This window comes from Staurois parvus, unplaced genomic scaffold, assembly GCF_062004578.1.
Source record: "Staurois parvus isolate SC_StPar_1 unplaced genomic scaffold, SC_StPar_1.0 ptg000365l, whole genome shotgun sequence".
In the NCBI taxonomy this organism is placed as follows: domain Eukaryota; kingdom Metazoa; phylum Chordata; class Amphibia; order Anura; family Ranidae; genus Staurois; species Staurois parvus.
In genome coordinates this window covers 6,616,300-6,644,025 of record NW_028318161.1, presented here as the reverse complement: position 1 = coordinate 6,644,025, position 27,726 = coordinate 6,616,300, and the positions used below count along the sequence as shown (strand labels likewise).

The 27,726-nt window shown below is 41.0% G+C and overlaps 1 protein-coding gene across 7 annotated transcripts in view; it reads left to right on the top strand.

Annotated features, from left to right (window-relative positions):
- DAB2IP (DAB2 interacting protein) overlaps window positions 1-27,726 on the top strand; it is a 597,823-nt gene that overhangs the window by 167,666 nt on the left and 402,431 nt on the right. For 5 of the 7 annotated variants that reach the window (XM_089685241.1, XM_089685243.1, XM_089685240.1 and 2 more), the window contains exon 2: window positions 12,048-12,154. In XM_089685241.1, the coding sequence (XP_089541367.1) occupies window positions 12,048-12,154 (107 nt within the window). The remainder of the gene's footprint in view (window positions 1-12,047; window positions 12,155-27,726) is intronic. The other 2 variants (XM_089685244.1, XM_089685239.1) reach the window with 1 other exon arrangement.

Sequence of the window (27,726 nt, the reverse complement as noted above, 5' to 3'; positions counted from 1 at the left end):
ATCTGTCCTCTTCAGCCATCTTTGGGTCCAGGCGCCGCCATGTTTACTTTGGGAAGCCACCTATGACTGCTTACGGTTACACGGACAGTTTCCCACTGCACATGTGCGAGCTGTACTGCGCTTTGTGCATGGTCTAGCAGCTTTCTGCGACCTATGACAAGTCCCAGAAGGCTGTGTGAGAAGGAAGAGGGCTGAACTTCTGCTCGGATCACCTGTCAAATCTAGGTACCTGCTCCCCTTCCCAAAAAAAAAACCCAGCTGACAAAACGTAGAGGGTGGGGGGGACACTTTTGGGTGAAGCTCCACTTTAACCTCCTCCAGAGCAAATTCACCTTTTCCTATTCCAGACACTGTTTTTGATGTTTATGGCTAAATATCAGACATTTCCATCACACTGAAGGTTTGTCACTGCTTTGTGCTAATTATTACTTCTCCTACACCTTCCAGTTGTCAGAGAAGATCCTCAGGTTTGTAGATATTGGTATTATGTTTTTTATTTTCTTTCTTTGCAGTTATTGGTATTTTTGATTGGAATTTCTGTTGGAAATTGTTTATGAAAATCATGGCAGCATTGTCCTAGTGCCAACAAGTTCCAGAAAACGCAGTAGTAAAAATATTAATAAAAATACAGCTCATGTCATGGACATAGCACCCTCATTCCCCAATTACTGTTTTACCCCTCCTCTCTCTCCGCATTTAGGCTCCATGCACACTGGGTGTTTTGATAGCGCTGGTCACATTAGCTGTGTAAAGAGTTTTTCAGCTTTATTTAGTGCTTCTGCATTTGCGTTTAGCAGCATTTGGCCACGATTAGCAATTAACGATTAGTTTTTCCACATATGCGTTTTTTGCGGTTTTGTTTTGGTGAAAAAAAATCCAAAAACGCCGTTTTGCAGCGTTTTACTGCGTTTTTCAGCATTAGAGCGTTTTTATAGTGAAAAAACTCCTCTAGAAACCCACTAGTCCTGGGGTTTTTTTCCAGCCAAAAAATGCTGATTACAGTTTGGTGCATGGACACATAGGATAACATGCTGGGGGGTTTTCTAGCTGTAGAAAAAAAACCCATCAAAAGCCAAAAACAGCCGCTGTAAAAACATCCAGTATGCAGGAGGACTTCTACCCATCTCTCTTCCTCCTCTGTGCTCATCTTTTCCAAAGTTCTTTTCCTGCTCCCCCTGCCCCTCCTTTCCCACCTACTTGCCTATAGCTGGATATATGGCGAGACAGGGAGTCTCATTGGCTTCTCCATGTTGCATAATTAAAAGGACTAGCGACCAAACTCTTCACAACAATGGAATGTGCAGAGTGTGTTTGTCATTGCTATGGCAACTGCTGCACAGAAACTGAAAAAATATTAGGTATTAATTGCTAGATGCTAAATAGAGGCTCCTGTCACTTTTTAAACGTAATGTTATGGAGATTTCTGGTTTAAGACAAAAGAGCCGGTGAATTGAATAAAAAAGGCATATCAATCATTATAAAATGAAATTGGAGGTAGAAATTTGTATATTTATTTGGGTTTATTCAATGTGCCAATGTAATGATACATTTCTAAAGCACAGGCACACAGTGCAACCAGAGAAGGCTTGATGGATGTGGCGACACTGCATAGGTCATATAGCCTAGATTGAGAATAGCAGGTGCAAGCATTTCAGCATTTCATCTCTTCACTTAGGTGTCCGTTTATGAACCAGTGGTAAATGATCGCTGCTCAGTTCTTCGGCAATCTCGGAGAACACACTTCTCCTGTGAATGCCTTTTATGAAGCGGTGTAGATCACTTCTCCGAACGAAGGGAGAACGATCTACAAATGCTGGAAAACTGCTGCTCTTACTATAATCTCGCGAGATTACAGTAAAAGATCCGTTTACTAAGCAGAGATAAATTATCGCTGCTTAGTTTGCGGTTCCTCCGATTCTCCAGCTATGGGCTGGAGAATCTGGAGGGAGAACACAGATCTCCAGTGAAGGCTGACATCGCTCCTCGCTGATCTCCTGAGTGTCATAAACTGTGAATGACCAGAGAGTAGCGGTCATCCTCTGAATCGCAGCTATTCTCTGTCATAAATGGACACTTTAGTCTCTTCCTGCTTTGCTACTGATGCAGAAATCATGTACACTCTTTAACCTCCCTGGCGGTATTCCCGAGTGTAGCCGGGGGTAAAGTTTCAGTACACTCAGGCTTACCATGCGGCGCTGCTCCGGGATCCCTCGATCACTTACCTTGTCCTGCGCTCCCGTGATGTCCCTTTTGCAGTGTCCCCGGCAATGTCCTCCAGCGGATGCCGGCATCTGTCATCTGGATTTCGTCCCCTGCGAGCGTCGGGACGTACGGGGACGGAACGGCGGGAAATTTGAAAATGACAAAAAGTGACATTAACTAAATACACTAAGATTACATAGTAAAACATTACTGTATCAAACCATTTCACATACATTTTGTCCCAAGTGCTTTGTCCTGTGCCCTGCCTGCATTTTTACTGTTCTTTCTGCCTGGAAACTGAGAAATGTCCATGGCATCCAAAAAGCGTCCCTTTAGGTCAGAAGCGGTTTTAGACCAGCTAGAGAACAGCGATAGTAAATTAGAACTACTTGCAGAATTGAGTGATAATGATTCCTGGGGAAATTCATCATCAGACACTGAAAACGATTTTGCGACTTTGCTCAGTGATGTGCGAAGTTGGTGCTATATTTCAAATTTCAGTGTTTTTGGTTTGATTATATTATTGAATTAAATTTATTATTATATTGTTATTTTTTATGATTATTTATTAAATTATAATTTATGATTTCGTGTTTCAAATTGTAACATACCCGGGATGTTTACTAGACTCTTGTTCGGACAGATTTCAGTGAGTTATTCCTAAAAATTACAGGCCAACAATAAAAAAAATACATATTTCCATGCAAAAAAATGTACCGCTTTGAGCACAGAATTATGGACATAATCAGACCGCTAGGGAGGTTAATTAAATGAACTATTAAACTGTGGCCATTGTCAGCAGCTTGCAGTCCTGAAATAGTTTCTATAGTCCCGCTTTTCTGTTGTGGGAAGGGAAGTATCCTCAGGAACCCTTTGAGGTACCTGCTCATCTTCTGGAGATATTTGATGGAAGTATACCCATCATAATGGATGCCAGTTTTTCTCTTTTATATTTTTTAGTGTATGGGGCAGCCCTGCACCTAAGGACATGCAGGCAGCTTTGTCAGGTATCAGAAGGATTGGAAATAAAGTGAACCAATCATCCTGGTACACATATTAAGTTGGACACAGCACCGAATACACTTTGCATGATATCTCTGTCTCACCTGCTCTGTATGTATCTGTAGACAGGAGGAAAATCCAGTATCCAAGCCGTGTGTATGCATGTACAGCTGATATCTGGAAAGTCATCGGCAGTATAGCTTGCATTCACAATATCCTGGAACTCTAGCCTTCCTCCTGGGTAAAGGGATGCACAGTGCCTGATTGAACTACCTAGACACAGGTTATTATGAGACAGATACAGTTGGGAAAATAATTCTTTGTTCCCCTGCAGATTTTGTAAGTTTGCTCAATTATAAAGAAATGAAGGGTCTATAATTTTTATTATAGGTGTATTTTAAATGATAGAGACGGAGTATCAACCAAAAATCCAGAAAAAACACATGATACAAATGCTATAAACTGAGTTGCAGTTCAGTGAGTAAAATAAGTACAACCCCTGGCAAAATGTATGGAATCACCACTCTTGGAAAATGTTCATTCAATTGTTTAATTGTGTAGAAAAAAGACTAAGCATAGACATGCCTCAAAACTATTTTCATTTAACATTCCAACCTTCTGGCTTTAAACACAGAGGGAAAAAAATATAGAATCATGGACAGCAGCACTGTCAGTCTGGAGGAAGGGGAGTGGATACACTACCAGATTTAGATACACTAACCAAATTCAAGCCAAATTCCAGCCAACACCCTTTAAGCAGTTACAGCAACAGTTTCTTTTTCCTTTTGGGATAAAATTTTACACAAATAAATTAAATATGATCACTGTAAGCTCCCTGTCAGTGGTAAATGGTTTATCTCATCCCTGTAAATGCTACTTCTGAAGGACAGCTAATTCTGTTGAAAAACAACGGACTTATTGGCTGGGTCACCAGGTGAAAATAACAGAAAGAAAGTCTAAAAAACAAAACAAATGCAGCCATCATATCTAAGAATTGGTAGGCTGAATTATAATAAATGTTTGCTTGGGTTTAATACTCTTCTAACTTTGAAGTGATAGAAAGTTGAGTCCTCAGGTTACAATGCCAGTAGAATGGAACAAGGTGAAAGGTCATAATGATAAACCTACCTGATTTGCCCAAGTACTGTATTTGACCACTTGACAACTGGGCTATAGCCGATCGATGGCTACAGCACAATTGTCTTCTTCTGGGAGGGCGTCATATGACGTCCTCCCAGATCGTGCCTCCAGCGTGCCCCCCAGCGGCACTGTCAGTGATCGCTGTATCCTACGGACACAACTGATCATATGACTAGATAAAAGGCCAATCACAGCGGCCTTTTACAACATGACCAGCTTTGTCGAATGACGCAGCTGATCACAAAGTACATACAGTTGACGGTTATCGGCAGCACTTTCCTCACGCTGTCACAACAAGAGGAAAGTAATGAAGATAACAGGCAAGTGTCACAGAGGACATCTGCACTGATAATCAGGGCACTGATTATCAGTGCAGCCCCAAAAGTGCCCAGCACTGGCACCCATCAATCCCCAGCAGTGCCACCCATCAGTATCGAGCAGTGCCACTCATCGGTGCCCATCAGTGCTGCCTATGAGTGCCCATCATTGCCGCCAATTAGTGTCGCCAGTCAGTACCCATCAGTGCTGCCTATCAGTACCCATCAGTGTAGCCTATCAGTGCCCATCAGTGCAGCCTCATCAACACACAGCAGTGAAGGAGAAAATTTAAATATTGGCAAAATGTTATAATAGAAACAAAGAAAAACTTTTTTTTTTTCAAATGTTTTGCTCTTTTTTTGTTTCTAGTGCATAAAATAAAAACCCCAGTGGTGACTACCACCAAAAGAAAGCTCTATTAGTGTGAAAAAAAATGATAAAAATGTCATATGGGTACAATGTTGCATGACTGCGCAATTATCATTCAAAGTGCAACAGCACTGAAAGCTAAAAATTGGCCTGGGCAGGAAGTGGGTAAAAGTGCTCGGTAGGTAAGTAGTTAATGGAGATTTTTGTAAACTGATGGAATGTATGCCACAAAGATCAATATCATTTTTGGTGTGTTTTTTTACAGCAAAAAGTGTTTATTTACAGAAATGTGGATATATTTTCTCTCAGTTTTTGCTTGTATACTGTACGATAAAGTTGCTTTCATCTCTTACAAGTAAATATTCACATACTTTCGCCTCAGGCTCTGGCATAGAACTCTTTCCTTGACACAGAAAAAGTTATGTTGAAGAATTTCCTGCCGCCGGGATGGTCACACTTTCATACGATCAGTGATAATTCACAGAACATGTTAATGGCAGCACGGTATTGTATGCCTGGCGGCCTTGATTCTGGTGTCCTAGCAGTGATTTCTATCACTCCTGAGGGGACTTTATAAAGACGCCAGTTACCATGGCAACTTTGTCTTTCAGAACCTAGGGCTGTGATTGGCTCTCACCCAGAGAGATGTCAGGTTTGTGACGGCAAATTAGTTGGGTAACGCAGGTCTGAATTGTGTTTTATGTGGTTTTATAGCAGTACAATGGCTTTTGTGCTTAGTGAGCTCTGTAGCTTTGTTTTGTGAGCTGAATACAATCTATTTGTTATAGAACCGAGAAAAGACTGAAATAACAGGCTGAATTTTCTTCTATTATTGTTCGAAGGATAAGTGCTGTGTAGGCAGATTGTCTGTAATGGTTTTGCTATGTAGTAAGGCACGCAATGTATAACTGTATGGAACATTTGCTATGCTATCCACAATCTGCAGAGTACAATGCAGGCGAGAAAAACAGAGTAGCTTCCTGTAAACTACAAGTTCAAGCATACCTAGAAAAAATGGGAACACCATCATATCCTCAGCTTTCAAACACACATTAAATGTTAACAGCACTAAAAGAGAAAGCGTTGAGAATGCAGATTACCCATTCAATGGAAAAATGATTGAGAATGCAGGCTATCCAATCGCTGGAAGATGTATTAAGAATGCAGCCTATCCATTCACTAATGACAGCACTAAGAATACATCCTCTCCAGTCACTAGAGGCAGCGTTATGAATAAGCCTGTCTATTCACTAAATTCAGCATTGAAGAAGGAAGTCTATATCGTTTCACCAGATACCTCAGAATGTAGACTATACATTTACCTAAGACAGCACAGAGATTGCAGCCTATCCATTTACTAGATAGAGCACTGAAAAGGCAGCCTATCCTTTCACTAGATAAAGCACTGGAAAGGTGGCCTATCCATTCATTAGAAAGAACACTGAGAATGCAGCCTATCCATTCACTACAGACAGCACTGAAAATCCTGCCGATCCGTTCACTAGAAGCAGTGATAAGAGTAAAGCCTATATATTCACTAAATGCAGCACTGAAGAAGGAAGCATATACTGTATCTTTTCGCCAGAGTCCGCACAGAGATTGCAGCCTTTTTATTCACTAGAGATGGTACCAACAATGCAGCCTATCCATTCTCTGGTGACTGATAATGCAGCCTAACATTGACTAGAGATAGCACTGAGAATACAGCCTATTCATTGACTAGACATAGCACTGAGAATAGTCTATTAATTCACTAGAGACCACACTGAGAATACAGCCTATCCATTCACTAGAGACAGCACTGGGAATGTAGCCTATTGATTCAATAGAGATCACTTTGAGAATGCATCCTATCCATTGATTAGAGACAGCACTGACAATATAGATCATCCATTCACCATAGACAGCACTGAGAATGAAGCTTATCCATTAACTGAAGACAACACTGACAATACAGCCTATCTATTCATTAAAGAAAGCACAGAGAATGCAGCCTATCCATTCACAAGAGGCAACCCTATGAATACTGTCTATCCATTCATTAGAGATAGCAATGACAGTATAGCATATCAGTTCACTAGACACAACACTGACAATGCAGCCTATCCATTGACTAGAGACTCCGCAGAGAATACAGCCTATCCATTGACTAGAGACTGTACAGATAATGCAGCCTATCCTTTGAGTAGTGTAGGGACGGACTTGAGAATACAGCCCATCCCTTCACTAGAGACAGCACTGACAATACAGCCCATCCATTCACCATAGACAGCTCTGACAATACCATCTATAAATTCACTATAGACAGCACTGACAATACAGCCCATCCATTCACCATAGACAGCTCTGACAATACCATCTATAAATTCACTATAGACAGCACTGACAATACAGCCCATCCATTTACTATAGACAGCACTGACAATACAGCCCATCCATTCACTATAGACAGCATTGACAATACAGCCCATCCATTCACTATAGACAGCACTGGTAATGCACTATCCATTCTTTAAGTAGTAGCAGGATTTAGAAATCTTTTTCCAGTGTGTTGTGCCTGTTGTGTATTGTGAAAAATGATGTGATATATTCTGTGCTGCTTATAATTAAAGCTTCTTATACAACTTATAAAGTGTGTTGAGGGAACAGGTGATCTACATAGTTCAGTGTCTCAGGAAATTATTATATCAATGCATTTGTTTTGCCAGTCACAGTCTTTTCATCTGCCCTTCACAGCTATAGAGTTGTTTGTTCCAGGTGAGGATGTTTTGCTTTTTATTCGTTTCACATCTATTGCTGTGGTGAGGAGACGTCACAAATCAGCCCTTTACAATATCCAGATTTTGGAAACTAAGAAGAGGGAACATTTTGCTGACTAAATCTTTTACCTTCTGTCACATCTGTTGCGAGGTGCAAATCATCCTCCCATAAAAATGTTCTCTTTCCACCAGACACAAATAATCCTGCCACATGGAAAATCGTCCTGATGGTGGATTCAATAAAAAAAAAAAAAAAAAAAACCCTGAAAACAATGTCAGCTTAAAATTACAGCCACTTTTTCCATACAATTCTAAAAGCTTCCATCGGAGGCATTTTACACAGGTATTTTACGTTGTGACAGATACCCTGTACATGGGTCTTTGGAGGGAAATTTCCAGAATCAGAAGGGCATATCTGGCGCACTGACGGTGGGAAGATATAGATAGATGCCATGGTGCTGAGTTATTTTTTATCCATGGAAGTGTTTTTAGAGATTGGCAGCTGCTGGGGTGACACAATACTTACAGTGGGTATAGAAAAGAATCACCCCCCTTTACAATAATCACCTTTTGTTCCTTTGAAGTCTGCAATGAAGGCACACAGTTTTTTTTTTTTATCCAGCTCTATTTACTATTTATGCAACTTATAACATCCAAGTGAAAGATATACCACCAGCAAGTGAGAAAAAAAAAAGCCAAGAACAGAATCCCCATTGTGTCAGTATTTTGTTGAACCACCTTTTGTTTTAATTCCAGCCTTTAGTTTGTTGGAGTATGTCTCTTCTAATTTTGTCTTCAAGTCATTCCACAGATTTTCAATGGGGTTTAAAGTGGTTCTAAAGCCTTAAGGTTCTTCACCTTAATGCATTCTTTGCATCAAGGTGAAAAACATTCTGTACTGCAGCTCCCCCCCAGCCCCCCTTTTTCTTACCTGAGTCTGATCTGATCCAGCGATGTGCACAAGAGCAACAGCTCTTGCCGCTGTCTCCCACCTCATTGGGCAGATAGATATCAGTCCGATCCGATCCAGTGATGTGCACGAGAGGAGCAGCTCTTGTCGCTGTCTTCCTTCTCATTGCGCTGATAGATATCAGCTTCTGTCAATCAAATGCTGTGACACGGAATCAGGGGGCAGGGCCTAGCCAGCTCAGGGGCGAGCCTGCACCGGTGCCCTCTTGGAAAGCGGTGGGGGGGATCCCAGAAGAAGTGGATCAGGGCTGCTGTGTGCAAGAGCACCGCACAGAGCACATAAGTATAAACATCTTTTTCTATTTTAATTTTTAAAAACACAAAAACAAAGGTTTAATATCACTCTTGACTCTGACTAGGCCATGCAAGTACATGCACCTTTTTCTTTGTCAACCACTGTGTATTAATTTTTGCTGTGTGCTTTGGGTCATTGTCATGTTGGAAGGTAAACCTTCTTCCCACTGACAACTTTCTGGCAGAGGGCAACAGATTTTTCACAAGAATTTGACTGTGTTTTGACCCATCCATTTTTCCTTTTAGCCGCACAAGTGCTCCAGTCCCTGCTGCAGAGAAACACCCCTATAACAGGATATTACCACCTCCATGCTTTACTGTGTTAATGGTGTTGTTATTTGGATGGTGAGCTGTATATGATTTCAGCCAGTGTTGAGGCCAAATGATTAAATTTTAGAATCTCATATGAGCATAACACCTTTTTCCATGTGGCCCCAGAATCTCCAAGGTGTGTCAATTCACAAAATGAAATACATAATGAAATGCATGCGGTAATTAAGTAGTGGTCCAGGCATGCGGTATGTACTGGTATCTGTCAGTACTGTCATAGGTTGTTAAGGAGTGGGTGGCTGCTGAGTCCTTAACAACCTTTGAGTTATCAGCTGTCAGTGGGGTTCCCCACTGACAGCTGAATGTAAAAGAATTGCCGGCAATTAAAAAAATTATTTTAAAAAACGGCATATGGTCCCCCCCAAAATCCATACCAGACCCTTATCCGAGCATGTAGCCTGGCAAGTCAGGAAACGGGGGGCCGGGTGAGTGCCCCCCTCCTGAACCATACCAGGCCACATGCCCTCAGCATGGGGGAGGTGCTCTGGGTCAGGAGGGGCTCCCATTCCCCCCAAAGCACCTTGGGGACAAGGCCCTCTTCCCCACAACCGTGGCCGGTGGTTGTGGCGGTCTTCAGGTGGAGGGCTTATTGGAATCTGGAAGCCCCCTTTACCAAGGGGGGCCCCCAGATCCCGCCCACCCCCTCCCATGTGAATGAGTATGTGGTACATGGTACCACTACCCATTCACAAAAAAAACCCTGTAGTGTAAAAAAAGACGAGAGACAGTCTTTGACATGTCCTTTTATTAAAAGAAGAAAATAAAAGAATGTCTCCCAAAGTAGATCCAAGGTCATTGACAATGCCTGCCACCGCTACCCGAAAAAAAAAAAAAAAGGCTGTGCTCCCGATGCTGGCTCCCACCTTCTGACTGTTCTGCTGGCTTGACAGTTCTTAAATATGTAAGGGATGGGGCCACCCAGTGACATAACGAATACGACCCCCTCCTCCCTGCAACATCATCGACTCAGCATTCCCTAGTCAGATGTAAATTTTAAAGGTTTTAGATTGAGCCTAGCAATGTGTTTTCCTGCTCCAGTTCACGTGGTACAAAACGGACCATGTTATCTGGTTGCAATGGGGTTTCAAAATTGGTGCATGCATGATTTTGTGATGTGGTGCGATTTCAGCCCATTCAAATTGATTGGGCTCAAATTGCATTGCACTGAATCGCATGTGAATTGCACAGGAATGCGGTGTGAGCGTTTGGTGCCAGCATGTCTTAGGTTAGGAAAAAAAAAATAAAGATTTGTATTTAGCGTAAGTAGCAGTGTGTTAAGTTAGAACCTAACTACTGGTACAAAACAATAAAAAATGTATGTATGTGTGGGCACGTCAGGAGTAGGAGAATTTTTTTTTTTTTGTAGTGGGTTATGATAATAGCATAGAAATATACAGCTAAAGTTTAAAATGGATATTTTCTTCCCTATTTTCAGCTAGTTTTCCTTTGGTAATAAAAGAAAAACAGGAGATATCCATTACCAATTACCACCAAAATTAAAGCCTAATTTGTACTGAAAACTCAAGGCATAATTCACTGGGATGTCTTGACATTTTGCATACGTTTAAAGGGTGCTGTAACTGAACAAAGTTGAGAAACATTGCTCTAGACCAATGGTCTCTATACTGTGGCCTGGGGGCCACATTTGGCCCTTTGCTTGCTGTTATCCTATCCTCAGAGCATTATTCCTCCCACTGTCAGCAACAATGGGACATAGTTTCTCCCACTGAAATCGACAATGGGGCACTATTCCCCACTAATTCCAATGATGGGCATTAATCCTTTTGTTGATACCAATGATGGAGCACTATTCCTTCCATTGATACCAATGATGGAGCACTATTCCTTCCATTGATACCAAAGATGGAGCACTATTCCTTCCATTGATACCAATGATGGAGCACTATTCCTTCCATTGATACCAATGATGGAGCACTATTCCTTCCATTGATACCAATGATGGAGCACTATTCTTTCCATTGATACCAATGATGGAGCACTATTCCTTCCATTGATACTAACGATGCGGCACTATTTCTCCCATTGATACCAATGATGGGGCATTGTTTACTCCCACTGATGCCAGGCCATTTACTTCTCCCAGTGGCCGCAGTCTGGCCCCCTAAAGTTTGAAGGTACAGTAATACGGCCCTTTGTTTAGAAAGTGTGGAGTCCCCTGCTGTAGACAGTGCAATTAAATTGTATCCAATCAGACAGATCTTTGTACTTTATAGTTTTTTATAGATCTGAAGAAAATTGTGCAATCATATGTACTGTGTGCTCAGCTTATTCTGACTAATGATTGTGACATGTGACACCCAAATCTGGCTTTGAGCTGATGTATATTCAGTGATAATTATTTATTAGTAACAGAAGATATATTTTGTTTCCTGGAAATATAACATGTAGATTACAAATATCTCCAGAGATCGCTGAACAATGTGGGTTCTTAGGCAGCAGTGTGTAATTGGTGCATAAGAAACCATTTCATTTCATCTCAGAATAATGAGCTGTATGGCCAATTTCATGTATTGAGTCTCATTCACAACTATGACTGGTGTGAGGAATCGGTCATGATTGCTGCTCTACTTTTGTCTTATTATTCTGATTCATCCCATTTGATACGTTCTTCGCTGACTTTTTTTTTTTTGTTTGTTTTTAAAGCAGAATCGCCATCTGAGAAGTCAGGGAGGAGGCGGAGCATGCCGGGGAGCACAACAGAAAAAAGTCCTACTATGGAGCCTGCTGCCACCACGCCATTCAGGATGACGGTATGATGACTTCTTGTGCATCAGCTTTTATTGCTTACAGTTTAGTGGCCATGTGACTCATTTTCACAGTAATGTGAAATTGATGTTACAATTATATTGTAATATAACATAATCTAACATAATGTTATTGTTTATAATTATGATTATAATTAAGATGGTGAAAACTTTTCTGCAATCACAGTTAAAGCAGAACTACTGTAATGCCTCTTTTTCTTTTATGTTTGTTCAAAATTAACAAAGATCGTTGCACATATTTCAATATGGTAAAACATAGTAACAGCTTAAACATACACATTATATTGTCAGTCTGGTATTTTACAGCTAACATTCTGTACATGATTAGTAAATGAACATAGGTATAAACATAATAAAGGGATATACAATCTTATCGATTATGAATGACGATTGCCAGTGAAGAGCTATTCAGGCTAGGCTAGCGTAAAATGATGAAAACTCTGTCAAATTTGGTTAAGATGTATACAAGTGTTCTATAATACAAATAAATATTTGCCAGACTTTGGAGGTTCTAGAATTTCAACTTGTATTGCCATAGACTAAAAAACAGATCATTCACATATTCAGTATTTATTATCCCATATTAGACTACTCTATAGCAGCCTTTTAAAACCAGGGTGCTGTGATTGCCAATAATGCGGTTGGATCAACCTTACCTTTCTTATTACACAAAACCACAGGTTTTTTTTGTGCAGCATTACTACCTTGGATACCATAAGGCCCGGCCAACCATCGATGTCCTAACAGCTGATGATGTCATCATTTGTTAAAGAGCATGTCTAGCACCTGCAAAAACTCCTTGTTTGCCCCTCTCCTGCTTTTCTCCATCAGTACTGGGGTCATGTTAGCTTCGTGAGGGAGAAGAGAAATGTTGGAATACTAGTCAGTGTGCAAAGGTATATTTGTTTTGTAAAAATAAGTCACCTCTAATATTGGGTGTCCTATGTTTGTTGATGCTGTGGCATTATGTAAGACTAATAGTGTAGTTTTTTACATTTCAGAATGCTCTAGAGTAAGGTATTAAGGATGAATGGAATGAACGAAAAGGAAAATAGGATAGAAGTATGTAAAGGAAGAATAGGTCAAAGACCACTCTTGTCATTCGTTCTCTGTACCAGTCACTTGCCCAAAGTGCATTATTTCCAGGGTTGCTGTGTTAGGTTCAATTTAGCTTGAACATCATTTGGAATACTTGATAATTTGTCATTGATCCATTTTCCAGTTGAGCTTGTGTTTGGCTGTTTCAGTGGAGACTGTTGTTTTTTCCCGGCACTTAGCAATAGCTATCCTGGCTGCTAGGAAAATGTATGCTATCATTTACGTCAGGGAAATCAGACAGTATTAATGCATCTATAGGTGATCTTTTAAGGTTAATGAAGGTCAAAGTGTAACCAGTGAAAACACTCTCCAAAATCTTTTTACTTTTGGACATGTCCATCAGATATGCATCATTGATCCTTCCTCTGAACATTTCCCAAAGCACTTAGAAGAAACCTATGGAGTGGATTTTGCAGTCCTAGTGGAGACTAAGTACCATCTTAATAGCACCTTATAGTTAGCTTCTACCAAGGATGTGTTTATAGATGTTTTAGAGATAATAGCAGCTCTGTTCTTCCATTCTTGAATTTCATGTCGTTTGTTAAGACCAGATTCCCATTTAGCCATATTGGGTAGTTTTTTAGTATTTAACTGTAATATGTTATGGATGCTTGAAATATGACCTTTGCATAAAAGTTCAAAGGGAGTAAAGTCAAGATAAGATTTTTTTATTTGTGGGGATATGACGTAGAAAGCTGTGCTTTTGGTTACAAAACATTTTCTTAGGAGGTAGTTGGTGCTTGGCTTTAAAGAAATTCAGTGTGCAAGCCTCCAATTCTTGGAAGCCTTTATAGTCCACCATTGAAAGACCAGGCTGAATTAATGGGATGCCCATTGTTGGGGCTAAATGGTATGTGTGGTGACTGCAAATCCCATTTATTAAGATACTTAACCAACAAGGACAAATAGTGTGATAGAGAAGGGCATAGCAACAAGGGTCTGTGTTTAGATGTAGTATGTTATATTAACGCCCAAATAATAACTCCCAAGTCATTTTTATATATGTAATAATAACTCCCCTAGTTTTGAAGAAGCTAAATGACATAAAAGTTGAAGGTAAGAGCTTAAATTAATATGCCTTATCTGTTAATATATACTGTACGTAAGAGTGTTAACAGGTTTTAATTATTGAAAGTTATCATTAATTATTTGGAGGATCAATTCTTTAAAATGCCAAATTCCAAGTTATAAATGCACTCATTTGTTTAATATAAAACATTTAATTCAAAAATTGAATTTATTTTAGATAACTTACACCTTTTTCTGTTTGGGTGTTATTATTACATATATAAAAATGACTGGGGAGTTATTACATATATAAAAATGACTGGGGAGTTATTATTATTTGGGAGTTAATATAACATACTGCATAGATGCTGACCAAATGAGCACCTCAAGACCTGGCATGGCTAGAGTATAATTCCATACTAACCACTCTGAGATATTTCTCCTGCTTAAGCCAAGCATAAGGCTGCTTTCACACTGATACATTTTTCTTCCGCTTTTGCGTTTCAGAAAGCGGAAGAAAAACGCGTAACCATGTATTCCTATGGAACTCTTCACACTGATCATCCTGCTTGCTTCATTTTTGGTGCACTTCTGGGTGTACATAATTTTCTCCTCTTAGTTTGATACCTTTTCTCTGTCCAGACAAAGAAAATCAAAAGATTCTGAAACTTTTAAATGTCTCTTTATTATTTGTACAGGCAAGGTCTATGAAGATGGAGCAGCTTCAGTAACCAATTCCTTTTTTTAATTCTTTGTAATGAAATTGAGTCACAGTACAAAAGGACCGATAGGATGCAATAACACAAAGGATCAATATTAGAATCATAACTGTCATAGTACAGGCAAAATTGTTTGTAAACCACTGTGGCTCTAGGATTAGTTATAGAAAAAATTGTACCAGGTTAGAAAAACAGAGCAAAGAGCAAAAAGGCAGATTAAGTAGTATACCCTAAAAAGGGTATCTGGCTGTTTGGGACTGCACCTTAAGGTTGATTGATTCCCAGATATACAGGCAAGTCACACTTTGAAGATATAAAAAGAGTGTAGGGTTAACAGGCTGATCTTTAAAGTGTTACTAAACCAACAACAGTAAAATCAGTCTATATGCAGTAAAGGATGCTTGCTATACTTACTGTGGAACCTAAGGGGTTAATCCTCTGCATTGTGTAATAAGGATGTTTGATCCTGTCTTCTCTGATCCTCCTCTTCTTCTACAGGCTTAAATCCATCTCTTAATAGAATAGAGCCTTGGGGGCAAGCTGCACATGCTCAATTTGGTGCGTATTGCTAGAGAGTTTTTTTTTTTCTTGGGAAAGTGCAGGGCCAATCAACACTGTCCAAACCGAGGGTCAGGGGTCCTGCAGCCTCATAGGGCTGGGGAGAATGAAAATTCCTCCTACAAGCTTTAACCAGTGCTCTCCTGGACACTGATAGAATGATAGAAGCCACAAGACTACTCTAGGTGCTGATAAGAAAAGGTATTTAGCAGTTTATATTTACTAAAATAATTGCATTTCCATGTTGTATGTACTGTGGGAGACCAGATACAGTAGATGTAGGGTCCTGGGTTTCATAACACTTTACTGCACTGTGGGATCTCGCTTCAAATGGTAGAGCTTTTTTAAACGCACACAGCAACTCACTTTCTTTTTTAAGGCCTTTTTAGCCCACTTTTATTTAAAGAAAAAGTTCCATAAAGCTTCCCACGCAGGGGTATCCACCATCACACACATGAAATAATATTCAGCCTCCTGGCTTGTACACAGTTGTATGTCTGTCTCCTGCAGACTCTTTCCAAAAGGTTGTTTTGTACACAGCTAGCCACTAGCACACAGCTACTCTGGCTTCCACCTCTCCTTGGTGAAGCCCTCCTGACTCCAAGGCAGACACCTCCTGTCTGCCAGGGTGGAGCCCTCCTGACTGCCGGGGTGGAGCCCAGAACCCTGGTCCTGACTCTAGAAGAGAGCCATGCACACCTGAGCAATCAGTATCCTGGCCATTCCCAAAACCTGGTCCCAGGATTGAAGATTTCATCCCTCCCAAATCACTTTGAAATCTCCAGGCTCCAGGTCCCAAAATGGACCTTACAAACAAATGAGGAAAGTGAAAAGCCACTTTCCTCTGTATCAAACACTTACCCTGGAGCCCCTCAACCTGCCTTGTTGAGAATCCTGGGTGAAATAACCTTTCAACATCGTGACAGATCGCCACATTGTCACAGCACATATTCTGCCAAACCAAGATGGAGCAGTTACTGAAAATCTAGCTAAATCCTCTGTCATATTTTTAAAGATAGGGGGGAATTTGCTTCATGAAGAGATTGAACTTTAGATGTAAGATTTATTCCCAGCAATGTGGAGTCTGACCATCGTAACTTTATTTCTTTTTCTTTGAATCCATACACTCTGAAACGGCAAATTAAAAAAAATAATTCAGGTGTGCTTGCAAAACCACGTCTCTTGTGCCTCCCTCAATAGGGTTACCAGCTAATGTTCCACACAGCAGTTGAACTTGGAATTCTTTATGGCCTTTTTGCTTGATCTCTGCTGGCTGCTCAGCTCATGGAGTCAAAGGCTTTCTACACCCTAAATATGATATCACTGCACAGAATGATGTTGCTCCTCCCAGTTCTGCCCTGTGATCTCCGTTCCTAATTGATTAACAGCTTCCTTCAAAACTGGGTTATTCAAACTGAGCTCAGCTAGAGAAGTAGTCAGATGTGCAGTTTAAACAGCCTGGAGCTGCTTCTTGGGGGAACACAATTGTAGCCTACAGCAGTCCTGCAAAAGGTAGTGCATAGGAGGATCGAGGGGTCTGTGGTTTTGTGGAGAGACCCCACCACAGCTGCATGTGTAATGGAAGGAGATGTAACATTTGAAACAGGAGGAGCACTGGTATATACTATTCATTTGAATGGGTTGCATTCCACGGGTGGTATTGCTCGCTGAACTTGACAGCAGTAATAACTGTCTCTGTGCCGCGATGCAAGGCGTGCTGCCTTTGCAGTTAAAGAGGGAGAAGTTGGAGGGTGGTAAAAGTGCATGGTTTTTACGGTTTTATCCCCCACCCCAACCACTAGTGTAATGAGCCCTAAATGTGCTAACAGATGTTAGAGAATGTTTATAAGGTCTTGCCAAATCAGGGAACATTGGTGTGTTTGTAGACCCCCTCCTCAACCTTGGCTGTGGAAACCTTTGCTTCCAGGCCCTTTACCTCGAATGAATGGTTTGGATTTTCTGTAATTCAAGAAAAGGAGCCAGTGTCACATGTTTTAACATACAGTGCTCACAGGTAGAGGTAGCCACTAGAACTACATTGGCTGAAAGATACTGTATATTTTTCACCAACTGTAGGAGTGTGGAATTCTGGTTTAGACATGGACCAGTGGATCATTAGCCTGAGCTCTAGTCAAGTGACACCCACAGTTTTCACACAGACTGTACATTGTAACTTTGTAGCAGGTCACACAGCCAAGAACTGCACAGGCATCAGGATTTACATTTGTCATATCTAAGACAGCACCCCCCCCCCCTGTTGTTTTGGATTTCCATTGCAGAGATCCCCCTTGTCTCTTAGAAGAGCAGCCACTGAGGCAGTTAACCCCTTCATTGCTATGGACTGTTACGTAGGACTCCAATATATGCAATATGGCACCAATTATACACTACTTTGTTTATATCCCTTATCTATTCCTTCTATTGATGGTCATTACCTACTGGGAGTCTAGGTGCTTTTGGTGTCTTTGTTTGCACCAGATTTTGTGTGTTTTTCAGTCCTGGAAGTAGCTACCTGAATGATGCTTAAACAGTTGTTATCCTGGAGAAAAAGGAAACAGAAATAAATTATCAGTGAGAATTCTGTGACCTTTGTGAGAAGAAATAAGTATATGAAAGTGACCCACGGTTTTCATTATTGGATAACTGAAGGTCTATGTGCCCCATTACCACCACAACTCCGGTGTGATGTGTGGTGTGTTGCAGTGCAGAAAATTGGAGCATGTCTGCATTTTTCTGTAGTGCACTGGATGGGGCACCACATGTCACTGCACAACAGGGCAGCCAGCACTGCACTAGCCTGCATGGTAAAATGCTGTGTTTTCCCGTGCAGGCTAGTGTGCACCTAGCCTTACACATGGTTTAGCCTGCATGTAACAGAGGGAATATATATCTAACATTAGGTAAACTTTGATGTAGTTTGTATAACAGGTTAACTTTAGATTCTTGTAAATTACCCTGTCTGGCTTTCTGGTGTGCCTGCTGTACTACTGTGATTATAGAAACGTACGTACAATGTCTGAAGTGATAGGAGTGTACTTCTTCTGTAGCTCTTGGTAATTCATACAATAATAGGATTTAGTGACTAGAGAGTCATAAGCCCTGTGGCTTCTACATGTGTATGTATTGATTTGGCGTGTCACCAACATACATTTCACTCCTTGTCTGTGTCAGGCATCTGTGGAGACATACTCTAGTGAAGTCTATTACCCTACACTGTTTTGTTACAGTATCCCCTGTGGTTAGACCTCCAACCCTGCAGTATAACCACATAATATGTGAATAAGGAGTTTTAACCATTTCATTGCCAGGGCCTGTGCTGCACTTTTAAACTGAGGTGATCAGACCATTTTTGCTAATTTTTCCATAGTTTTTTTTTCCCTAACAACTTTCAGAGTTTGTAAAAGACCCCCCAAACCTTACATTTTCTGAAAACATAGGACCAGTAGAATAAAAAAAAGATATTACTGATTTTTTAGGCCTTGGGATAGTTTCACAAATGTTTATCATACTATAATTTTGCTAAAAATTCACAAAAAAACCTTATTCGCAGACACACACAGAGAAACTTACAAAATTCTTGCTAAATTCCTACTAAATATAAAAGCTAAAACTATATTGAGTTGATAAATACCAAATATTGTAAATTTTAAATGACTCCTTTTTGTGAAATATTAAAAACATAAGGTACACAAAACTGTGCATACAAACAATCTACTCTAAAAATCTGAGGTTATCATTTTTCACTTACAGCTGTCAGAGTTTGTAAAAGACTCCCCAAAATATATATTTTTTGAAAGCACATGACCTGTTGAACAAAATAAAAATGCTTCAGATTTTTTTTTAGGCTCCCAATAGTTGTGCAAATGTTTATCAAATCACAAAAAGTACACTAAAATCATTATTAGTGAACACAAACACACAGGGTATGCGTACTAAAGGGCAGTGTTTATGAGCATGGTGATGCACAGGTGTTATGTGCATCCCTATGCAGCCAGTGCCATTCATCTCAATTGGGATGTAGCGGCTGCATGGGCACAGCCACTGCTCTCAAGCTGACATCTGTGTTGGTGTGGGTGTACGACCCCAACTGCAGACAGTGTGAGTTCAGGGACATGCACCCGGACCCACGTGGATGTCAAATTGGGAGTAGTGTCTGTGCCTGTGCAGTCAGTGGTACATCCCAATTAACATTAATAAGCCTACATAGGGATACAGGGAATACCTATACATCCCTGTGCAGGTAAACATGACCTCACAATGGCATACGCTGTAGTATGCCTTGTGCAAATGAGGCTGTACTATGTTATTTTTACAGTTTTTTTTTTGGGGGGGGGGGGGCTTTGTCGAGATATCTGGGGTCTAAACAGACCCCTGATGTCTCTTTTCTGAGTCCTCAGTACCTTTCTCTGCAGCTTCAATTGTACTGTATATGAATAAATAGAAGTCTCTGCACAGAGACTCATATTCATTCTTAAACTGTAGCATAGTAAACAGTGTTTACAATGATGAATGAGTATAGGAGCGATCGGTACCGGTCGGTGTCCTGCTTGTCTCCTGTGTGTTATCCATTGCTGACCATTGCTTGCCATTGACCTACTCTTGGATCCTGTTCATGCTTCTGCTCATGGGCTTACTCCTGACCATGTTCCTGTCTGATGCTTTCCTGTCTGATGTTTTGGTACCTCATCGCCTGCTTGCTGCTGATCCTGGCTACCCCCTACCCCCCCCCCCCCCCGACTACGCTTCTGGCTCCAGTTTGGCTCTACAGACCAGCTGAGTGCTTGCCCTGGCCGGCTATCATATCAGCTCCAGTTGTCATGTTGTGTTCCAGCCTCATGCTCCTTAGAGGTTACGGTAAGCCTCGCTCCGAGATCTTGCAGTTTCAGTGGAGTGCCCGTTTAACCTCGGCTGGATGCTCCTGCATCTCCTCTGTTCCTGCCTGATCCAGCGAGGTCACACCTCCAGCTGCAAGTTCTGCAGGCACTCGTGTTCCTGCTGTTACTCGGCACCATCTGTTCAACCTTCAGTGGCGCCTGCACTGGGGATACAAGAGAGGCTGACCTTGTCAGTTCTGACTTCTACCAGGTACATGACAAATGGATTTATTGCACAGGTGGCAACCTATCATGGTACCACACTTGAATTCACTGAGCTCCTCAGAGTGACCCATTCTTTCACAAATGTTTTGAAGAAATAGTCTGCATGCCTAGGTTCTTGATTTTATACACCTGTTCATGTAGGTGATTGGAACACCTGAGTCCAGTGATTTGGAAGGGTGTCCCAATAATTTTGGCAATATAGTGTATTTCTGTCCTAACAGGTTCCCTTTACTATAACTAGTTCCTTTCTCTAGCTGTCTTTTGAATTTTTTCTAAAGTTATGTATCAGTGAGAGTGTAGAGAGGGTCATGACCTTCCAGGTCACTCTCTGTACAGTGCAATTGGCCCTTCTTCTTTGTTTTCTAATACCTTTCACGTAGCAGGGTGAAGAGTTGGCTTTGTCACTGTCATGATTATTAAGGAGAGTCCAATCATCCACTCGCACAATCAATACAAGATGGCTGATTTGAGTTCATACTGTCTTGCAGCTATTCGCTCTTAGCTGCCCACATTTTCTGCTGGTAGACTGGTGACCAAAAACGTTCACATAAGCTGTCTTTGGCTATCAGTTGCCAAATTCTGATGCAAATTTGAAATCTAAATGCTGACTCAGGATTTTAGGTGGAATCTATTAATAGATCGATATTACATAGCAGAGAGTCATAAAACAAGAAACTGCAGTTAGCCAGGTCTTCCAGTACAAACCTGCTGAATCTGGCTGCAATATATTCATTAGAATGTATATCAATTTCAGTTTGGTAGTTTTTGTGAGCTGCTCTTTAAAGTGTTACACAACCCATGACCCTGAATTCACTATATCTGGTCTCCCACAGTACACAGAACATGGAAATGCAATTATTTAAGTAAATATAAACTGCTAAATACCTTTTCTCATCAGTTAAAGCAATCTTGTGATTTCCATCAGTGTCCAGCAGAGCACTGGTTAAAGCTTGTAGTAGGAGTTTTTACTCTTCCCTGATTGTCCTGTGAGACTGCAGGACCCCTGACCCTCTGTCTGGACAGTGCTGATTGACCCTGTGCTGATCACATGCACTCTCCCAAGAAAAACAACTCTAGCAATACACACCAAACTGAGCATGTGCAGTTTTCCCCCAAGGCTCTGTTCTATCAGCAAATGGATTGGGGACAGTAAAAAGAGAGGATCAGAGAGGACAGGATCAAACATCTTTTTTACACAATGCAGAGGATTAACCCCTTAGGTTCCACAGTGAGTATAACAAACGTGCTTTTCTGCAAATACAGTCTGATTCTACAGTTGTGAGTTTAGTAACAATATAAGTAGAACAACTGTTTTTAGCGGTCACTTCACTTCATTCCGTCTCTGCAAAATGTTTGACTTTCTGCGCTGAATGAAAATTGTAAAGAGAAAGAGTCCATTTGAAGGGAACTAAAACATTGTTTCTCCAAATTGAAAGCTGTGTGGTCAGCGAGGTCAGTACTGATTCTAATTATCCACGAGTTCTCCCCTGCTTCCAGAATAGACAATGATTTCATGCCATTATTGTCACCGCTAAATGAAATGTATGTCACTGTATTAATGTGCAATTAGAAGAGATTTAATTAATATCTGGGATTAATAAACGGAGCAGGTTTTAGGTTCACGGCTGTCAGGGAGTTTCCAGAGTTTTTGTGACGAGCGATCAATGATTAATAAAAGAGAGGTAAACTAATTAAAAGGGAAATTTGTGCAAGTTCACGCCTTGCAATGAGATTTTCCACTGGTTACTGTATGACGAATTCCCAGACATGTCTTATCTGTCACATGTCAGAAGAATCTCTTGGCTAAGTGAATAATTTACCGCCAGATGCTCCATGTTCTCTGTAGAATTAAATTCAATGCTGTGTTTCTATCTTTCACTGCTTGCAAGGTACTTTTCCATAGGGTCCTGACAGTCTTGTTTTCTTAATTCCAACACTCTCCCCCATCTTTCCCTTTATTGTAATCCTTCCTCTGACCCTCAATTGCACCCCAGTTGCCCCATTTTTTTCTCTATTGTACTTAAACCTTCCTTTTGTACCCCCGTCTCCCTTCGTTCCACTATTTCACCCTAAACTCTCTTCTGTCCATAACTTTTACAGACTCTCATCCCTCAGTCCCCCTTCTGATTCTATTATTGTATTCCAGTCCCCCTTTATCCTTTTCTTGTACCCCCAATACCTCCCATTCTTCCTCAATTGTACCTTAACCCTTTCTACCTTTTTTTTTTTTAAAGCTGCCCCATTTATAGGTCTGATGGGTATTAAAATTATATATATATATATATATATATATATATATATATATATATACACACACACACACACACACTATATTGCCAAAGGTATTGGAACACCCTTCCAAATTATTGGATTCAAGTGTTCCAATCACCTCCATGGCCACAGGTGTAAAATATCAAGTACCTAGGCATGCAGACTGCTTCTACAAACATTTGTGAAAGAATGGGTCGCTCTCAGGAGCTCAGTGAGTTCAAGCGGGTTACCGTGATAGGTTGCCACCTGTGAAGTAAGTCTGTCTGTGAAATTTCCATGCTACTAAATATTCCACGGTCAACTCTTAGTGGTATTATAACAAACTAGAAGCAACTGGAAACAGCAACTCAGCCACGACGTAAAATGACAGTGTGGGGTCAGCGAATGCTGAAGCTCACAGTGCGCAGAAGTCACCAACTGTCTGCGGAGTTAATAGCTAAAGACCTCCAAACTTCGTGTGGCCTTCAGATAAGCACAACAGTGCGTAGAGAGCTTCATGGAATGGGGTCCATGGCTGAGCAGCTGCATCCAAACTTTACATCACCAAGTGCAATGCAAAGTGTAGGATACAGTAGTGTAAAGCATGCCACCACTGGACTCTAGAGCAGTGGAGACATGTTCTCTGGAGTGACGAATCATTCCTCTCTGTCTGGCAATCCGATGGACGTGTTTGGTGGTTGCCAGGAGAAAGGTACTTGCCTGACTGCATTGTGCCAAGTGCAAAGTTTGTTGGATTATGGTGTGGGGTCATTTTTCAGGGATTGGCCTTAGCCCCTTTGTTCCAGTGAGGAGATCTCTTAAGGCGTCAGCAGACCAAGACATTTTGGACAATTTCATGCTCCCAACTTTGTGGGAACAGTTTGGGGATGGCCTCTTCCTGTTCCAACACGACTGTGCACCAGTGCACAAAACAAGGTCCATAAAGACATGGATGAGCGAGTTTGGGGTGAAGGAACTTGACTGGCCCCCACAAAGTTCTGACCTCAACCTGATAGAACACCTTTGGGATGAATTAGAGCAGAGACTGCGAGCCAGGCCTTCTTCTCTGACATCAGTGCCTGACCTCACAAATCCATTTCTGGAAGAATGATCAAACACCCCATAGACACACTCCTAAACCTTGTGGACTACCTTCCCAGAACATTCGAAGCTGTTAGAGCTGCAAAGGGTGGGACAACTCAATATTGAACCCTATAAACTAAGACTGGGATTCCATTAAAATTCATGTGTGTGCAAAAGCAGGCGTCCCAATACTTTTGGCAATATAGTGTATATATTGAAAGATGTAATGGTGGTGTAATGGTGTTAGGGATATTTTCTTAGCACATTTTGGGCCCCTTAATACCAATTGAGCATCGTTTAAACGCCACAGCCTACCTGAGTAGTTTTGCTGACCATATCCATCCCTTTTTTGACTATAGTGTACCCATCTTCTGATGGGTACTTCCAGCAGGATAATGCACCATGTCACAAAGGTCAAATCATCTCAAACTGGTTTCTTGAACATGACAATGAGTTCACTGTATTCCAATGGCCTCCACAATCACCAGATCTCAAAACAATAGAAAACCTTTGAGATGTGGTGAAACGGGAACTTCTCATCAAGGATGTGCAGCCAACAAATCTGCAGCAACTGCGTGATGTGATGGTATCATGTCAATATGGACCAAAATCTCTGAGGAATGTTTCCAACACCTTGTTGAATCTATGCCACAAAGAATTTAGGCAGTTCCAAAGGCAAAAGGGGTTCCAACCTGATACTTGCAAGGTGTACCTAATAAAGAGGCCTGTAAGTGTACACCCTGTTCCAAATTATTATGCAAATTATATTTTTCTCATTTACCTAAATAATTGATGTAAATAACAGTCAGCATAATTCTCATGTTATCAACTATTAAGAGTACAATTTACATTTTATTAAACAAACCTCCTAATGATAACAGTATTTTTTTTAAACATAAAAAACTTACAGTGCACAGTTCCAAATTATTACGCACAGTAAGTTTCCAAACACTTTATAGGTTGTAAAGAACTGAAAATTGTCATTTGTTGTGTTTGCAGCATATTTACTGAAATCAAAAGCTATTTCAATCAAACTTTTAACAACATTTTAACTTTTTAAACATTTTAACAGGTCACGTTACATTTTAACATAGGACCCCTTATTTGGTAGCAGCTTCACAAGTCTTGCATCCATTGAACTTGTGAGGTTTTGGGCAGTTTCTGCTTGAATTTGTTTGCAAGATGTCAGAATAGCCTCCCAGAGCTGCTGTTTGGATGTAAACTGCCTCCCACCCTCATAGATCTTTTGCTTGAGGATGCTCCAAAGGTTCTCAATAGGATTGAGGTCAGGGGAGGATGGAGCCCACACCATGACTTTCTCTCTTTTTATCCCCATAGCAGCCATTGATGCAGAGGTATTCTTTGCAGCATGAGATGGTGCATTGTCATGCATGAAGATGATTTTATTACGGAAAGCATAGTTCTTCCTTCTGTACAAGGGAAGAAAGTGGTCAGTCATAAACTCCACATACTTTGCAGAGGTCATCTTTACACCTTCGGGGACCCTAAAGGGGCCGACCAGCTCTGTTCCCATGATTCCGGCCAAAAACAAGACTCCACCACCGCCTTGCTGACGTCGCAGGCTTGTTGGAACAGGGTGGCCGTCCACCAACCATCCACTACTCCATCCATCTGGACTATCCAGGGTTGCATGGCACTCATCAGTGAACAGGACTGTTTGAAAATTAGTCTTCATGTATTTTTATGCCCAATGCAGCCGTTTCTGCTTGTGACCATTGGTTATTGGTGGCCGAATAGAAGGTTTATGCACAGTTGCAAGACTCTGTAAGTCTCTACACCTTGATATTTGTGGGACTCCAGAGGCACCAGCAGCTTCAAATATCTGTTTTCTGCTATGTAATGGTATTTTAGGAGCTGCTCTCTTGATCCGATGCATGGATCTGGCAGAAATCTTCCTCAATGTGCCTTTATCTGCAGGAACCCGTCTGTGCTCTGAATCAGCCACAAATCTCTTAACAGTGTGATGATCACGCTTACGTTTTCCTGAAATATCTAATGTTTTCATACCTCGGCCAAGGCATTGAACTATTTCACTCTTTTCGGCAGCAAAGAGATCCTTTTTCTTCCCCATATTTCTTGAAAATGGTGCTCTGCTTAATAATGTGGAACACCCTCCTTTTAGTAGTTTTTCCTTAAATTGGGCTCACCTGCCAATCTAATTATTACAGGTGTCCTAGATTGTTTTCAGTGATCAAAAGAGCCCTGACAACACAATGCCATCCATGAGTTAAACTGAAAAACAAAATATTTAATCTTTGTGACACTTAAATAGAATTTGCATAATAATTTGTAACAGGGTGTATATAGAGAACATTATTTTTTCCTATTTTCTGCTTTGTATATGCTATCAATCATTATGAGGAGAGAGCTTAGTGATACCTGCCAACAGCTGTCCATATGCTACGGGTCATCAAGACATTGAGCCTTCGCTAGAGACATCTTTGAGCGCTTGTTTGACCTCATTTGTACAGAGAAGTTACTTAAAGCGGAGCTCCAGTCCCCAGAATAATTTTAAAAGCAGACCAAGGATTTCTTTTCCGTTAGCATTATCAGTTGGATAAAGTTATTAGTAATAGCCTTGTAATTACTTTCAAATAAGTTAAACTTTACCTGGATCTTGGAAGCAGGCAGGCGCCATGATGGCTGTGGGCATCTGAAGCCCACAGGTTTTTACTTCCCTGAATTGGTGCTGCTGGCTATCCCAGCATGCACCACTCGATCTCGCACCTGCGCAGTACTGACAGTGCTCTGCGTGACTTGTATTCTACAGTTTGCCATAACAATGGTGGGGATGGAGGAAATCCCCTATAAGAGATTTGTGGCTGATTCAGAGCACAGACGGGTTGGTGCAGATAACGGCACATTGAGGAACATTTCTGCCAGATCCATGCATCGGATCAAGAGAGCAGCTGCTAAAATACCATTACATAGCAGCAAACAGATATTTGAAGCTACTGGTACCTCTGGAGTCCCACGGACATCAAGGTGTAGAGTCCTCCAGAGTCTTCCAACTGTGCATAAACCTGTTCACTGATGAGTGCCGTGCAACCCTGGATGGTCCAGATGGATAGAGTAGTGGATGGTTGGTGGACGGCCACCCTGTTCCAACAAGGCTGCGACGTCAGCAAGGCGGTAATGGAGTCATGTTTTTTGCCGGAATCATGGGAACTGAGCTGGTCGGTCCCTTAAGGGTCCCCGAAGGTGTAAAGATGACCTGTTAAAATGTTTAAAAAGTTAAAATGTTGTTAAAAGTTTGATTGAAATAGCTTTTGATTTTAGTAAATATGCTGCAAACACAACAAATGACAATTTTCAGTTCTTTACAACCTATAAAGTGTTTGGAAACTTACTGTGCGTAATAATTTGGAACTGTGCACTGTAAGTTTTTTATGTTTAAAAAAAATCCTGTTATCATTAGGAGGTTTGTTCAATAAAATGTAAATTGTACTCTTAATAGTTGATAACATGAGAATTATGCTGACTGTTATTTACATCAATTATTTAGGTAAATGAGAAAAATATAATTTGCATAATAATTTGGAACATGGTGTATAGTTAGGACTTGACTGAATTTCTACTTTAAAACCGGTGTCCTTCGCCCATACAGGTACCCTGATGCCAGGGTGTCCCATTTTGACTGGATCTGCCACATCTGAGCTGCTAGAGTCTGATTCACACTTCAGCAGCCACGCAGGTCTGCCCAAGGCATTGGTTACCCAAC